Genomic DNA, 18,479 nt, shown 5'->3' with positions numbered 1-18,479 from the left:
CATGGCTAATGACAGACAAGTGGTGTGGGTCTGCACCTGGAAACCAAACCCAGGCCACCAAAGAGGAATGTGCAGAACTTTAACTGCTAGGCCATCAGAGCTGACTCTGGAAAGTATTTTGAGCTAAATAAAACTGAAACACAACCTAAACAAATTTGTGGGATGTGATAAAGCTGAATTTAGGGGGAAGTTTTATAACACTAAACACTTATATCAGAAAAGAAGAGAGTCACAAATCAATGACCACAGCTTCTACCTTAAGAAACTACAAAAACAAGAGCAAATTAAACTCAAAGCAAGTACAGGAAAGGAAACAATAAATATCATGGCAGAAATAAAAGAAATACAAAACAGAAAGACAATAGAGAAAACCAAAGAAACTAAATTTGGGTAGATCATTAAAACTCTAGCCAGAGTGACTAGGAAAAAAAGAGAACAAAAATTACCAATATCAGAAAGAGAGAGGTAATGTCACTGTATATTCTACAGATATTAAAAGGATAAAAGAAGATATTAGGAACAACTATCTCAATACATTCCACAACCTTGATGAAATGCATCTCTTAAAGACTCAAACTACTAAAGCAAACTGAATAAGATAACCTTAATAGCCCCATATCTATTAAACAATTTGAACTGGTAGTTAAACATTGTCCCACAAAGAAAACTGCAGACCCAGATGGCTTCTCTTGTGAATTCTAAAAAACATTTGCTGAAGAAATAATACCAATTCTATGTGAACTTTTCCAGAAAATATTCTCTAACTCAGTGTGTGAGGTCAACACTACTCTAACACCAAAACCAGACAAAGACATTGATGCAAAAACAAAACAAAAACAAAAACAAAAAATTTTGGCAAATCATATCTGACAATATATTAAGAGGGTAATACATCATGATCAAATTGAGTTTATCCCAGGAACACAAGCTTAGTATAACATTCTAAACCAATCAATGCAATTCACTGTATTAATTAGCTAAAAAAAGTAAAACCATTAGATCATCTCAATAGATGCGGAAAAAATATTTGACAAAATTCCAACATCCATTCCTGATAAAAACTCTCATCAAACTAAGAATAGAAGAGAACTTTGTCAACCTGATAAAAAAAGGGCATCTACAAAAACCCCATAGCTAATGTAACGCTTAATGATGGAATGTTTTCCCACTAAGATGGGGAACAAGGGAAGGATGTCTGCCAACACTATCTTTATTCCACACTGTACTGGAGGTTCTAGTTAGTTCAATAAGGCAAGAAAAAGAAATAAAAGTCATTCATGATTAAAAAGAGGGAGAAAAATTATCCTTAATCTCAGAAAACATGACCAACTTCATAGAAAATTCATTGTAATCTTTAAAAAATCTACTAAAACTAATAAATGAACTTAGCAAGATTGCAGGATACAAAATCAATTGTATTTTTATATACTTGAGATGAATAATTACAAAATGAAATTTTAAAAAACAATACCATTTACAATAATATCCAAAAAATGACAAAAGATGTGAAACACTTAAAACCACAAAACACTGCTGAGAGAGATTAAAGACGACCTAAATAAATTGAGAGATATACTTGTTCGTAGGCAGGAAGAATTCACATTGTTAAGATATCAATTCACTAGGTCCAGCCAACTGAAGACGAGGGGATTACAAAAAAAGTCACGCACCAGGAGGCAGAGATCACGGGAGCTATCTTAGAAGTCTGCCTATCACAGGCGCTGATATAATTAAGGTATCCCGACATTATTTTTTGTTGAACACTCTTACAATTCCTCTAAAAGGATTCTAGAGCCAGATTACCTAGTTTAAATCTCGGATCTTCTAATTAATATGTGATTTTGCCAAACATTTAACTTCCCTGTGCCTCATTTGTTCATCGATAAAATGGAGGTAATAACAGAACCTATCTCATGCAGTTATTGCGAGATTTAAATGATTAAATTTCTGTAAAGCACTTAAGGATTTGGTACATAAGCAACTGCATAAATAGAGCCATAAAACGAATATAAATACTACACTTACTATTCCTTAAAGTTAAGTGTTTATTACAACATATCTTTCCTTGATTTAACTATGTAATGATGCCTATTATATTTAAAGCACAATTTTAGTCAAGATGTGTTCAAAGATAGTTTACTAAATTACATGTACTTAGTCAACTTTAGGCACTGAGGGAAAAGTATCTTCTTATTCTCACTTTTAATTAAAGTTTAATAAGCAGGGGGCCAGACCCATGGCCAGGTGGCTGGGTGCACACGCTCCACTTCGGTGGCCCAGGGTTTCACCAGTTCAGATCCTGGACGCAGACATGGCGCCACTCATCAAGCCATGCTGAGGCGGCGTCCCACATAGCTCAACCAGAAGGACCTACAACTAGAATATACAAATATACAACTATGAACTGGGGGACTTTGGGGAGAAGAAAAAAAAAAAAAGAAGATTGGTGACAGATGTTAGCTCAGGTGCCAATCTTTAAAAAAAAAAAGTTGAATAAGCAAACATAGGTAATGCCTGGGATGACCATAATCCTGTTCTGCCTGGTCCTAGTTTGTGCCTACTGTCTACACACAACTATCAATGGTACTCTCTTTCACTCTTAAAAGTTCCCAGATTGAGCAAGAAATTAAGGTCACCCCAGTTTGTCATAATTCCATAAGACCGGAATGGAAACTGAATCTAGATGAGCACATCTAAGTAAGGAACCAGCAAACCACGGACAAAGTAATAAGAAAGAAAAAGCAAGAAAAAGGGTATAGGCAGTGGGGATGGGTAGGAATGGTAGAGCCAGAGAGGTAAGAGAATAATAAATGCTTGAAAATGCCCAAATACCAAAACCATCCATAATCTGAATTCAGGATTCCTCTGCTGCCATTAAACGTAGCATATTCTTAAAAGCTTAGTAATAGTTTAAAAAAATTTGACTGGCATTTCCTTAAGGATAAAAAAAAATCCATAAGTGAATACCAAATAAATGTCAGTGTACCACATTTAATTTCCCATTCCTCTATCTGTTTTAATATATAATCATGAAGACAATATATCATTGTGATAGATACATTCTTTAAAAAGTAAGAAAACTTCTTTAAATCCACACATTACAGACAAAGCTATTTTTAATCTCCCACCTCCCAAAGTTGACTTTGTAAATTCTAATCCGTTTAAAATCCAGCAGCATCAAAGCAAATAGTCATGATCCCTTAAGAGGATAAATATGCTCATTTTAATTAAATTCTACATTATGTGACTTGTGTGCAATTTTTACATCTGTACTTTGAGATGTATTTACATGTCCTGTGCCTTTCGTTAATGAAAAATTGAAAAGGAAATATAATTATGAAGAATAGCCTATTAACAGAGGCATTCTTAAAAGATCTGTACCTTGAATTTTCAAGAAATTAGGCTAATGAGAGGAATGAAGTCCTGGTACATGCTACAACACGGATGAACTTTGAAAACACTATGCAAAGTAAAAGAAGCCAGTCACAAAGACTACATATTACATGATTCCATTCACATGAAAGGTCCAGATTAGGCAAATCTATAGAGGCAGAAAGTAAGTTAGTAGTTGCATAAGGCTAGGGCTGGGATGAGGAGGAGAAGGGAATGGGCAGTAACTTCCTTTGGGAATGACGGAAATGTTCCAAAATTAATTGTAGTAATTGTTGCACAACACTGGCAATATACCAAAAACCACTGAATTGTACACTTTAAATGGGTAAATTGTACGGTCTGTGAATTATATCCCAATAAAGCTGTTACCAAAAAGAAGAACTTAGATTAGAATTCCTATCCAAAATATGTACTTTTCTATATTAACATCTTAACAATGGAAAACATGATTCCAGGGCTTGATAGGAGAAAGTCAAGAAATGTATGCATTAGTCTGTTCATGTTAATTGCTCAACCTGGATGCAAGTACAGTCTATGTCACTAAATTTCTACTTATTTCCATACTATAAATGGATTTCTTGAATATTTTTGCCACAAAATAAATTTAGAAATTGGCTTGACTTTAAATTTGTGGTGGACATTTCCTGACTTCATGTGTAAACAGAAATAATTTAAAAAACAATCTGTCAAATTGTACATTTTTAGGTAACTATTAATTTACAGATTCTCAATACAAGTTTAATAAGGATAATCTGAAAATTTTGTAGCAAGAGTAATTTTTTAGGTGTATATGTGTAGTCCTGTTTTATCTTCTTCAATTCTGTTTCTAGAGTTTCAAGTACTATACAAAATGCTAGTAAGAACTAGTACAAAATACTAATATAACTAGGTTATATAGTGTCATAGTTCATTATTTTAAAGAGAGTTACTAAATGTCAAGCTAATTTTGGTGAACACTAATAATCGTCAAATAATTCTAATAGATCTAGTCTACAAAAACAATCAATATAAGTTACTTATACTGATATTTTAACTAAAGACATATCACAGAAATGAAAGATCAGTTTCATTATTCCACCACTAATGTTTATTACATGTGGCCATATTTCTACAAATTTATACATTATAGAACTAACTTTGGCATTTAGAGCTAAGACGTCAGGTAGTTGACATATCATAGAGAAGTAACCATATACTACGTCAGAAAGTGATATGATACTGCTCTTTGGTATGGCATCATGTTAAGATTTGATAAAGCTAAGAGAGTGACATCAGCAAGATGGTGAAGGAGGAGATACCAGCCCTCGTCCCCTGACAAAAAACAACAGACAGCTAGCCACAAACGAAAATAGCACATGGGAGGCCTCAAGAGTCCAGTTAAGAATCTACAGCAAAACAGTGGAGCAAAAAGTGGAGAATAATCTTGCAGAAAGGATTGCTGAAGAAATTGGCTTAGTGGAAATTTCTGGAGGCAAGGACGAACAAAGACAAAGGGTGGGAGCTATTGGTATCAGCCACAAGTCGCATAACATCATGGTCCTCAGTGGTATGCTCTGCAGAGGACCCCAGCAGCATTCGCCACTGAGGACCTCAACAGCCTCATGACAGCTGCAGACTCCCTGCAGCTTTCACAGTGGAAGACTCCATTGTGTTCGTCGGCATGGACCTCAGCAGCCTGCTCCGCAGAGGACACTAGCAGCTTTCACCACCAAGGTAACCAACAGCCATCATTTCCCCAGACCTCAGGGGGAGAAATACCACTGTTGTGCTGCACTGGGACTAGGGCTCCAAGCACACTGCGACCCTCAGCGTGCCCCAGATCCCAGAGTCACAGCTGCTCGGCCTGCTTTCACACTTCAGACTCTGACTCCAGGGCTGCTCAATGTGCACGCATGCTCCAGACTCCAGCCCTGTGGCTGTTCTACATATGCTCACATCTCCAAAACAAGAGCCACACCACTGGAAGCAAGCCAGCACTCCAGACCCAAGTGCCACATTGTTCTTAGCATGCCCATGCTTCAGACAGTGTCCTCGTAGCCATGAAGACATACCTGCATCTCAAACATCATTGCTGCTGCAGGATAGCCAGTGCATCAGACCTCAGACTACTGTCACTCTGTGAGCACTGACACTCCAGTCTCTGGCTTCATGAATATTCCACAGCTGCCTGCACATCAGACACCAGTGCTATCAGTTGGGCCAAGCACTAAGAGGGATCTCTTTTACAGTGACATCCCCCATGGGAGAAAAAGATATCAAGTGGTCCCCAGGCACCTTCTCTGCTGCTGCAGAAAACTGCAGAGTTGGCCTTTAAGAATCCCTGTGCTCTTCACCAATGCTACCTTCAGCTGATGAAGCTGCATGGTGACTACACTGTTGGGCCTTCCCCACAGCTAGAAACACCATACCCAACTCAATCAGTGCCCCAGTTTTCATTTGCAGATGAAGATCTTTCTCTACCAAAATAAGTCTGTAATGCTGGAAGAAATGACTGTTCAATCAAATGCACAGACAACAATGCAAAGCTACAGAAATGCAAAATATCAAGAAAACCTGACACCACCAAATGAACACAAAATTTTCCAGTAACTGTCTGCAAAAATATAGAGATCTACAAAATGACAAAGAATTCAAAATAAGCATTTTAAGGAAGCTGAGCACAGATCCACAAATCAGTGATATTAGGAAAAGAATATATGAATAAAATAAGTTCAAAAGAGAGAAATAAATTATATAAAAGAATCAAACAGAAATTCTGAAACTGAAGAATGAGATGAAAACTGCAATAAAGAGTATCACCAGTAGACATGATCAAGCATGAGAAAAATCTGTGAACTTAAAGACATTTCATTTGAAATTATCCACTAAGGGAAGAAAAATGAAAAAGAGTGAAGGAAGCCTACCTAAATTATGAAATACCATCAAGTGAAATAAGACTTGCATTATGGGAGTCCCAAAACGCAAAGAGAGAGAGAAAGGAGTAGAAAGCTTATTGAAAGAAATAACGGCTGAGAATTTCCTATATCTAGGAAAGATATGGAAATCCAATTACACGAAGCTCACAGGTGCCCATACAGATTTGACTCAGAGAAGACTTCACTGAGACATTGTAATAAAATTGTCAAAAATAAAAGATGCAGAGAAAATTTTGAAAGCAGCAAGAGAAAAAAAACCTTATCTCATTCAAAGGAACTCCTATAATGTTATCAGTAGATTTATCAGCAGAAACCTTGCAGGCCAGAAGAGAGTAAGATAATAAATTCAAAGTGCTGAATGAAAAAAACGACCAACCAAGAATGCTGTACCCAGCAATGCTGTCCTTCAAAAATGAAGGGAGACAAAGGCTTCCCCAGACAAACAAAAGCTGAAGGAGTTCATCACCACTAGAATTGCCTTACAAGAAATGCTAAAGGGAGTTCTTCATGTGGAAAAGAAAGGATGCTAATTAGTAACATGAAAACAAATGAAAATCTAAAATTCACTGATAAAGGTAAGTAAACTGTCAAATTCAGAATACTCTAATACTGTAATGGTGGAGTGTAGATCACTTAAACCTAGTAGAAAGGCTAAAAGACAAAAGTATTAAAAATAACTATAGCTACAATATTTCTAATGAATAAACAATATAAAAAGATGCAAATTGTGACATCAAAAAACATAAAAGGGGGGAATAAAATGGTAGAGTTTTCGTATATTGAAGTTAAATTGTTATCAGCTTATAATAGACTAATAACTGTCAAATGTTTTATGTAAGCCTCATGGTAACTACAAAGTAAAAACCTATAGTAGATACACAAAAGACAAAGAGAAAGAAATCAAAGCATGCCACTACATAAAATCACCAAATCACAAAGGAAGACAGCAAAAGAGGAAGAAAGGAACAAAGGAACTACAATACAGCCAGAAAACAATTCATAAGATGGCATTAGTAAGTCCTTATCTATCAATAATTACTTTATATGTAAATAGGTTAAATCCTTTAATTGAAAAGACATAGAGTGGCCAAAAGGATAACAAAAAATAAGACCCAACTATATAATGCCTATAAGAGACTCAATTCAGCTTTAAGAATTACATATACACTGAAAGTGAAGGGATGAAAAAAGTTATTTCATGCAAATAGAAACCAAAATAGAAAAGGGGTAGCTAAACTTACATCAGACAAAATAGACTTTAAATCAAAAGCTGAAACAAAAGACAAAGGTCATATAATGACGAAGGGATTAATTCATCAAGAGGATATAACAATTATAAATATAAATGTACCCCCAAATCAGTGTTTTAACATATTAAGCAAATATTGGCATATCTGAAGGCAGAAATAGACAGCAATGCAATAATAGTAGGGAACTTCAATAACCCACTTTCAACAATGGATAGATCACTGAGACAGAAAATCAATTAAGAAAATATGGGACTTGAACTACACTTTAGACCAAATGGATTTACCGGACATATACAGAACATTCCACTCAAAAGAAGCAGAATACACATTCTTCTCAAGCACATACAGAACAGTATCCAGAAAAGATTATATGATAGGTCACAAAATAAGTCTCAAGAAATTTAAGATTGAAATCATAAGAGGCTCTTTTCTGACAACAATGGTCTGAAACTAGAAATCAACAACAGGAGAAAAGCAGGAGAATTTCAAAATATGTGGAAATTAAACAATACATTGCTGAAAATCAATGACACAAGGAAGAAATCAAAAAGATAATCAAAAAGTATCTTGAGACTAACAAAAATGGAAAAAACAACATACCAAGACATGGGATGCAGCAAAAGCAGTTCTAAGAGAGAACTTTATAGCAAAATATGTCTACATTAGCAAAAAATAAAGATCTCAAATAAACAACCTAACTTTACACCTTACAGAAAACAGAAAAAGAACAAACGAGGCCCAAAGTTAGTAGAAGGAAGGAAATAATAAAGATCAGAGAACAAATAAATGAAATAGAAACTATAAAACAAACAGAAAAGATCAACAAAACTAAGAGCTGTTTTTCTGAAAAGAAAAACAAAATTGACAAATCTTTAGCCAGACTAAGAAAAAAAGAAGATTCAAATAAATAAAATGAGTAGTGAAAGATGAGACATTATAACTGATACCACAGAACTATAAAGGATCATAAGAGACCGTTATGAACAATTATACACCAACAAATTGGATAACGTACAAGAAATGAAAAATTTCAAGAAACATACAACCTACCCATAAGAAATAGAAAATATGACTAGACCTATAACAAGTAAGGAAATTGAATCAGTAATCAAAACTCTCCTGGTAAAGAAAAGACCAGTACCAGATGGCTTCATTGATGATTTCTATCAAACATTTAAAGAAGAATAATACCAATCCTTCTCAAACTCTTCCCAAATATTGAAGAGGAATGAACATTTCCAAACTCATTTGAAGGGCACAACATTATTCTGATACCAAAGTCAAATAAAGATATTCAACAAAATGAAATTACAGGCCAATATCCATGGTGCACATAAAGCAAAAATCCTCAACAAAATGCTAGCAAACCAAATGCACCAGCACATTAAAAGGTTCATACACCAAGATCAAGTGGGATTCATCCCTAGAACACAAGGATGGTTCAACATAAATGAATTAATGAATGTGATACACCACACAAACAGAATAAAGAATAAAAATTATATGATCATCTCAATAGCTACAGGAAAGGTATTTGACAAAACTCAATATCCTTTCATGATAAAAATTCCCAAGAAATTAGGAATATATGGAATGTACCTCAACATAATAAAGACCACGTATGACAAGCCCACGCTAACATTATACTCAATGTTGAAAAGTTAAAAGCTTTTCCACTAAGATCAGAAACAAGCAAGGATGCCTGCTCTCACCACTTCTATCCAACATAGTACTAGAAGTCCTAGTCGGAGCAATTAGGCAAGAAAAAGAAATAAAAGGTATCCAAATTAGAAAGGAAGAAGTAAAATTCTGTTTGCAGATAACATGATCTTATACATAAAAAATCCTAAAGACTCCACTAAAAAACTGCTAGAACCAAAATGGATTCAGTAAAGTTGTAGTATACAAAATCAAAACACAAAAATAAGTTGTGCTTCTATACACTACAGTGAACTATCCGAAAAAGAAATTAAGAAAGCAATCTCATTTACAATGGTATCAAAAAACAATAAAATACTTAGGAATAAATTTAACTGAGGAGGTGAAAGATCTGTAAAATTATAAGATTATAAAAATTAAAACTGAAAATTATAAGATATTGATGAAAGAAACTGAAGAAGACACAAATAAATGGAAAGGCATCTCTTGTTCTTGGACTGCAAGAATTAATGTTAAAATGTCTATATCACCCAAAGCAATCTACAGAGTCAATGCAATTCCAATTAAAATTCCAAGGAGATTTTTCAAAGAAATAGAAAAAACAACACTAAAATTTATATGGAACCACAAAAGATCTCAAATAGACAAATCATTCTTGAGAAAGAAGAACAAAGCTGAAGGCATCACACTTCCTAGTGTCAAACTATATTACAAAGCTAAAGTAATCAAAACAGTAGAGAAGCAGCATAAAAAGACACATAGACCAATGGAAAAGGATAGAGAGCCCAGAAATAAATCCATGAATATATGGTCAACTAATCTTTGACAAGGGTGCCAAAAAAACACAGTGGGAAAAGGACAGTCTCTGAAATAAACAATGTTGGGAAAAGTGAATATCCATATGCAAAAGAATGAAATTAACGCCCTATCTTACACCACTCAAAAAATTAACTCAAAACATACTAAAGATTTAAATGTAAGATCTGAAACTGTAAAACTCCTAGAACAAAACATAGGGGAAACCTCCTTGACATTGGTCTTGGCAATGGTTTTTTGGATATGACACTAAAAGCACAGGCGACAAAAGCAAAAAAAACAAGTGAGACTACATCAAACTACAAAACTTCTGCACTGTACAGGAAACAACACAAAATGAAAAGGCAATCTAAGGAATGGGAGAAAACATTTGGAAGCCACATATCTGATAATGGATTAATATCTCAAATATATAAAGAATCTACACAACTCCATAGCAAAATGAAATAATCTGATTTAAAAATGGGCAAAGAACTTAAATAGACATTTTTCCAAGACGACATAAAAATGGCCAACAGGAACATGAAAAGGTGCTCAACACCACCACTCATCAAGGAAATGCAAATCAAAACCATAATGACATATCATCTCTCACCTGTTAGGATGGATTATCAAAAAGACAAGAGATAACAAATGTTAGCGAGGATGTAGAGAAAAAGGAACCCTTGTGCAGTTGGTAGGCATGTAAATTAGTACAATCATTATGGAAAACAGCATGGAGTTTCCTCAAAAATTTAAAAACTGAACTACCATACGATCCAGCAATCCCACTTCTGGGTACATATCTGAAGGAAGCGAAATTAGTATCTCAAAGAGATACTTGCACTTCCACGTTCACTGCAGCATTATTCAAAACAGCCAAGATATGGAAACAATCTAATTGTCCATTGATGGCTGAATGGATAAAGAAAATGTGGTATATATAATGGAATATTATTCAGTTATAAAAAAGAAGGCAATGTTGTTATTTGTGACAACATGGATAAACCTGGAGGCTATTATGCTAAGTGAAATAAGCCAGATAGAGAAAGACAAATACCATATAATCTCAGTTATATATGGATTTTTTTTAAAAGTTGAACTCACAGAAACCAAGAGTAGGATGGCAATAGCCAAGGGTTGGGGGATGGGGGAAACGGGGAGATATTGGTCAAAGGGTACAAACTTTTAGTTTTAAGATGAATAAGTTCTGAGGATCTAATGTACAGCATAGTGACTATAGTTAATAATGCCATATGTACAGTTGAAATTTGCTACGAGAGTATACGTGAAGCGTTCTCATTCAAAATAAGAAAAAGAAAATAAGGTAACTGAGGTGATGGATGTATTTAACTTGATTCTGGTAATCAGCTCACAATGTGTATGTATATCAAATCATCATGTTGTACACTTTAAATATATACAATTTTATTTGTAAATCATACTTCAGTTTTTAAAAAAAGATTAGATAAAGCTGGATGGCATATAACAGATGTTCAGTATATCTTATACATATATACTTACACACAAAAATAAACATAAATGTATATAAAAATTAAAATGTATATATAAAATAGCTTTTAATATGCTCTCTGATGTTAATTCAATATTTTTAATATGAGATAAAACAACAAAATTTTACATTTTTAAATTGTCTTTATTTTCTTTCTGTCTATTCACAGGGATCTGATAGCTTTGTAGTGCACAATTTATTTCAAATTTATGGTAATAAAATAAAATACTTGCTAAGAGGAGATAAAATTTTGAGTTTTTTAATTTTTTTTCAAAAGAAACTATTATTACCTAAGTACTACAGTTCAAAATGGTTTTCTGCTTAAAACATTTAAATCCCTAGGACAAAATTTGGCCTAGAGGAGATAAACATATCCATCAATTTTTCTCTGGAATTCTCGATAAAACATTATACATTCTCCCTAGTGAGCTGACATTTCAAGTAAACATAAATCATGATCTTACCTCTAAATGGTGGAGTCACAATCCTGAACTTGTTAATAAGTGAGTTATATAAAGCAATTTTCAACACTAATATAAAATCATCTATGGAATTCTCATAATTGTTTTTACTAAAAGTAGCAGTATGACTTAAACATATGTTCAATTTCACAAATCAAAAATATATAAGGGAGATTCAAACACTGGTAAACCCCCCAACAAAAAAACACGAAATATTAGAGATGATAGCCATCTCATTTAGACGTGACTCTGTAGCCCTAATAATTCAAAGATTGTTGACTTTTAAATAGGCTAAAACATACTTTGAGACTTGAATAACAATTCAAAAAGGCATTCTACGCTGCCCCAAAGAGGCATTTTTCTAATCTCCATTACATACCCAACCTAAAATGACATGGGATATGAACTCTTTGAAGCACTGTCCCATTAAATCCTGAGATCATTTCTAGTGCTAGTCTAACCAAGAGGAGACAAGTTTAAAACAAAAATTTTATGTTCAAATCTCAGACATCAAAAAGGCACTTGAAGTAGCTTGGAGAAGCAAAGAAGAGCTCTGTAGAGGATCAGAAAAATATCTGGACCAATTCAGAGTAACAAGTCAGGCAGCCAAACGTTGTAGCCAGTGCAAAGAAAGAGTGGCTAACTGCCCAGATGTATTTCACTACTTCAATACTTATAAATGTGCACTCTTGGTATAACTTCTGTCATTTGATGCAAAAGTTAAAAATCCAATGCAAAAACAATTATGAAAATGTGAAGCATCGGAGCCCACTGGGCATTGCGTTTTTGGGGAGAGGTAGGGCTTTATAAATATAAATACAGAAGCCAATGTAAATATCTGTGATCATTTTGCTAACCATATATAACAGACATTTTCCTTTAGTAATTTCATTGACACTAATCATATCCATATATATTTTTATACAAAGGTTTCTATATTTGCACAATTCCTAGTATATTTTTAACTCCTCAACTATATTTGGGAATCATTCCAGACCACAAGACTCTGAGGAATTGCAGAATTTATCAGACCGATGTGTCAACGCATATGAATATAGAACCACACAATGTTGTTTTAATTCGGCAAGCATAGCATCAACAAAATTTTCTGGTTTACGATGCCAGGTAGATGAAGTCAATTAAAGTAAGTGTAACTGTAAAAAAAAATAAACTCAGAAACTTTTAACTCTACAACTCAGTTAACAGGGACTTTTTTTTTAAAGCTAAATTCACATTATCTTACTGGGTCTCGAGATTCTGATCCTATATACTTTATACTCCCTCCGGAGAGTTTAATGTAGAGTCAATGGGCATCCACTGATGAAGTATAGGTCAAATACTGCCTTGCGAATTATGAGAAGTAATCAAGATAACAAAGGCTTCCATTTAGCCAAGAGACAATAAAGCTTCCATTTTGCTTTTGTTTTTTTGCTATTATTTATTTTGTTCTCATTTTTAAGTACTCACAAGAAGTCAAAAGACAAACTTATCTTAAAATGATTTAAACACACTTCTAACCAATCATAACTGGACTATAGAAAAACTAAGACAGATAGCATAGTACAATCAAAAAAGACAGAATTAACAGGGTTTAAGCCCTGGTCTTTCACTTACTAGCAGTAATCTCAAGCAATTTAAGTATTTTAAACCAGTTTCCTCATTTCTTACGTGGGAAAAATAATAACAATATCTACTTCACAAAGTTGTTGATGGAGAGTAAGGAATAGAATGGATCTGAATGCAATTTTGTAAAACCGGAAAGAAACAACATGAATTCATTGGGTTATCATCAAGTAATAATTTTGCCTGTGAGACAAGCTGTTCAACATACAGTGTAATAAATCTGCTTCTTTATATTTATGTCTCTTAATTAAAATATTTTTAATGAAATAAACATTCACTTAAGTAAACTGTGTAACTACCAAAGTCCTTCCTTTTAACAATTTGGAGGTAAGAATAATTAATGTTTTATAACAAAGTGTGATGACTCATTTTTATTTTTTAAATATATTTTCTCATACTTTTTAATCTTGCTTTTAGTATGTATTATGTTCAATTAACAAAACATATATGTGCTTCCTATTAAACCTTACAAATAGACCTTAGCAGAAGGAAAGGTATTTATTAAATTTCTAAGTCAACTCTAAATCTTTTCTTTTTTCTCATTTGGTTCATTCGATGCAAACACAATAAGCGTAATATATTCTTTCTCAGTGGTGAATAATAAATCACCATTTTACTTTCTCTATACTCATTACCTGAATGAGGCTTTAGATAGAACCAAATATAATTACAATATCAAACACAACAATCAAAGGTAAAATACTTGCAACAAACCATACCTAGTAATAAGAACCGCATTATCGTGGTGGGCAATCCCATTTTCTGGAATGGTGTTTCCATCACTTTGGTGGGAGAGAATGGATTTCTGCCACTTACAGAAGCTATCGAGGGACTTGTCTGCATGGTGGTTTATCTCCAAGTTTGGCTGCAATACAACATGCATACCAGAAATGTTCCAAACAAATTACTAAGGTCAGTTGTTAAAACTTTTGAAGACTAAAGTGGGACTATAATTAGAAGCAGTGGTTTCTAGGAATAATCTCTTGCCAATTTTTATTTCTGTAATATCTGAGAGTTAATTTAGTGTATTATTGAACCGACATTCTCTCCAGTTCCAGCTTTAATGATAATGTGAATATATGTGATCATCAGCATATAAAACCACTATTATAAGGTCTGCCATGCAAATGCCCATTTTATACTGAAACACATAGCTGAAGATACATATATAGCTTTACCATGACATAAGAGGTATATTCTTGTAAACTATTTACGACTTGCTTTAAATATTAAATGCTTAGAGCTGAAAGTCATATTAAACTAGAACTTCCTAAGAGAAGAAGTAATAAAATATATTATTTTATAATACATAATTCTGTAGCCTGTTAAGAGTTTTAGATTTATAAACTAACTCATTCTTACCTGATCTTCTGTGAGAACAATTAAGCGGGCCACTATAATATTCACAACGTTTCCTAGGCTGGAATCACGGTAAAGTTTGGCAACCTGACCTCCAGAAAATAAGAAAAGACACAAAGTCAGACAAAAATCATAGGGTGACCATTTGATATTTTTTAAAAGAGTGGTAAAATAATTTTTCATGAATTTAACCACTGTATATATAAAAAGATATTCTTTTATTCCATATCACTTAGAACTCTACCCTTAAGATCCCTTGGTAAAAGGTTTTTATACAAGTCTACCACAAGAAATATTTCTCCTAAAGATGAACCACAACATAGTAATTAAGAGGGTGAGCTGAATGTTTCAAATTAAAGAAAACCTCTTAAACAAGATTTAACATGACACATTCAAAAAGTCATATTGTCTGAAAGTGAACAATAAGATCACCCTTAAATGTATTTTCAATGGAACTGAAACAATAGATCAATTCTTTCTCATTTTAAGTGAGTACATTCTAAAAATCATTATTTCACAATAAAAATCCATGACCTTAGTTAAAAACACAACAAACTATTAAGTTAAAATATTATATAGAGGGATCAAACTTACAATATTCATCACACTCAAAATGTAATGTTCAATGTCTTTGCGGCCATGGTAGCCCACCATCATTTTGTCTGCCACTACTAATGTCTCCACAAACCGCTCAACGCTTACTGATCTCTTCTGTCTGTGGCGGCTATGTGTGTCATTAATTGGTAGAGAAGAGGGAAAAGCAGATGTGTCATTCAGCCACCAAGGTTTGCCACTTCTTATGAGGTCTACAATAAAAACAATTAACTAGTTCAGAAAAGTTCACTAATTAAACTTATTTATTTATAGATCTTTCATGTAAACATAAATTTTTATGTTCATAAATTCATTTTAAGATTTTTCAAAATAGGAGAGAATGAGGAAATGCAGTAGTGAGAAAATTAAATTCTTTATATTTTTCAAACTAATCATATTTTCAGAAAAAAATTAAACATTAATAACATTCAACTGCCCATGAAAACAAAACAAAGTAAATCTAATGAATTACTTAATAAAAAAGAATTTTCAAATAATCATTTCATATCATTCCAGTGAGTGATTGTCAGACTAATTTTAATTTAGAATATGTACTTTAAAAAAATCATTTAAAGTTGTTTAAAAAGCAACTAGAGCATTAACTTTCTAAACAGCCTAAGACAGTTCTGATGAAGAACAATTAATGTTGTGAAAATCTATTCCTAAGATGCTTTTGAGCATTTATTTTAAAGTAAGATACTTTTTCTTAAACTATCTTAATTAGAACAATTCTACTGCTTTAGTAATGTCAGTCCTAACAAGGCTGTGAATTTTTTAATTCCTTAGTTTTACAGTCTAAACTATTTATACTAACAAAGTACTTAAAGTATTCCTTTTCCAAAACTTAGAGGTAAATGGTATTAGAATCAGAGTTGAAAGATCACGATTCTAGCATGACTCACTTTAAATCACATTTTGGTGTGGATTGTAGTTTTTCCTTTGTTTTATACACATTTGGTCGTTCAGTACAGAGGAAACCTTTTAGTACTATGGCATTTGTAAACACTTGCCTCATTTAAATTCATCTTCATTTAATAACCTTGAGCAGGTACATGTCCTTTGCATACCTCACTTTCATATCCTTAGGTTGAACAGGAAATCCTTCTAACCTCCACTTATTGAAAAATTTAGTGAGGAAAACTTAGATTAATTTACATAATATACTTGACAGAAAGTAGCACTATTTTCTATTTTTCTAACTTCTTTAGCTTTTCCTTTTAAAAATTAGTTAGGGAGGGGCTGGCCCAGTGGCATAGTGGTTAAGTTCTTGTGCTCTGCTTCAGCAGCATGGGATTTGCTAAAATCCCAGGTGCAGACCTACACACTTCTCATTAAGCCATGTTATGGCAGCATCTCACATACAAAATAGAGGAAGATTGTCAACAGATGTTAGCTCACGGCCAACCTTCCTCACCAAAAAAAAAAAAAAAAAAAGTAGGTAGAAGTTACAAATTTTAAGAAATGAGATGGAAATGACCACAAGAAGTTATCAAATACTTTTGAATCTCATATAAATTAAATGTCTTTATTCCTAAAGATTAAGAGAGGCAGAGACATACTACTTCTATTTGAATAGTATATACCCAAGACAGCCAGTAAGTATTCCCCTATGTCCAGTTGTGGCAGACAGACTCTTAAGGTGGCCTCCTAATGTTCACGCATTTGTGTGATCTTCTCCCCTTGAATATGGGTGGGACTTGTGACTTGCTTCTAACCAATGCAATACAGCAAAGATGATGGGATCTACATGATTACATGTATATGAGTACATAATTATGTTAACATAATACTGTAAAATCTCTCTCACTAGAGTCTTTCTCTTGCTGGCTTAGAGGAAGTAAACAACTATGTTGGTGTACATGGCAAGGAACTGGAGGTGGTCTCTGGCAATCAGCCAGAAACTAAAGCTTTCATTCCTACAACAGCAAGCAACTAAATGCTGCCCACAGCCATGGGAATGGAGAAATGGATTTTCCCCAATCAAGACTCCAGATAAGAACACAGCCCTGGCTGAGGCTAAGTAGATAACTCATCCATGCACAAACTCCTGATGCACAGAAACTGTGAGATGATAAAAGCATATTGCTTAAGCCATTGGGTTTGTGATAATATTGTTATGAAACAGTCAAAATCTTTTCTGCATTAACATAACTCTAATTTCTCCTGCTCAGTCTTCTGTGATCATAAAACCACTCATGTATTAAAATTATGCCTAGTCTTCCCTTCCTATGGCTGGACAGCTTAAATGTCTAAACATAAGATTTAATTTCCATTATTTTGATCATTGTCACTTCTCTAATCCATTCAATTTCTCCCTATTTTTATTTAAAGTATTGTGAAAAGAGTTAGACATGATTAGGCAATGTAAGTGCTAGACATTTAGCAAGGGTATTTCTCATTTGATAGCATTCAGTATAAACTAGCTGCTTTTATTATCATCATTTTCATAATTAAATACATATATAATGTCTTTGATGGTCATTTGTAAATAAAAAGATATAGTCCTTATACTCAAAGAATTTGCAGTCTGATATATATATACATATATATAATATTCATACATCCATACTGAGTGAATAAAATCAAGAGAGAATATCTTCAGTTTCATTTAAAAATTAAATTAATGCAGTATAATTAGATCATCACAAAACAATATTTACATTCTATAATTGTAGATTGACTACTCAATGACGGCTTAATGATCTGTACCTAATATGTTTTTCAGTCTAAAATAGAATACACAATTGACTTATTTTGTTTTGGTTCAAAATAAAGATTAGCAGTTCTTCAAATGATACTCATGACATAAGATTTGCTCAGTTTAATTTTGGATAGAGTGTAGAATGTTAAAGAAAACTCTCCTCCATAAACACATACAATAAAAAACTTTTCCCCAAAACTAAATACATGGATCTCT

At 33.4% G+C, this 18,479-nt stretch overlaps 1 protein-coding gene across 1 annotated transcript in view; it reads right to left on the bottom strand.

Annotated features, from left to right (window-relative positions):
- Positions 1-18,479, bottom strand: part of ADAMTS6 (ADAM metallopeptidase with thrombospondin type 1 motif 6) — a 311,245-nt gene that overhangs the window by 272,681 nt on the left and 20,085 nt on the right. Inside the window, exons 4-6 of the mRNA XM_070519576.1 lie at positions 15,563-15,774; positions 14,972-15,055; positions 14,329-14,474 (exon numbers count right to left, since the gene is read on the bottom strand). Of these exons, the coding sequence (XP_070375677.1) occupies positions 14,329-14,474; positions 14,972-15,055; positions 15,563-15,774 (442 nt within the window). The remainder of the gene's footprint in view (positions 1-14,328; positions 14,475-14,971; positions 15,056-15,562; positions 15,775-18,479) is intronic.

This window comes from Equus asinus, chromosome 10 (genome assembly GCF_041296235.1).
Source record: "Equus asinus isolate D_3611 breed Donkey chromosome 10, EquAss-T2T_v2, whole genome shotgun sequence".
NCBI lineage: Eukaryota > Metazoa > Chordata > Mammalia > Perissodactyla > Equidae > Equus > Equus asinus.
The sequence above is the reverse complement of the archived record's forward strand: the minus strand, read 5'-3'. Positions and strand labels throughout refer to the sequence as shown.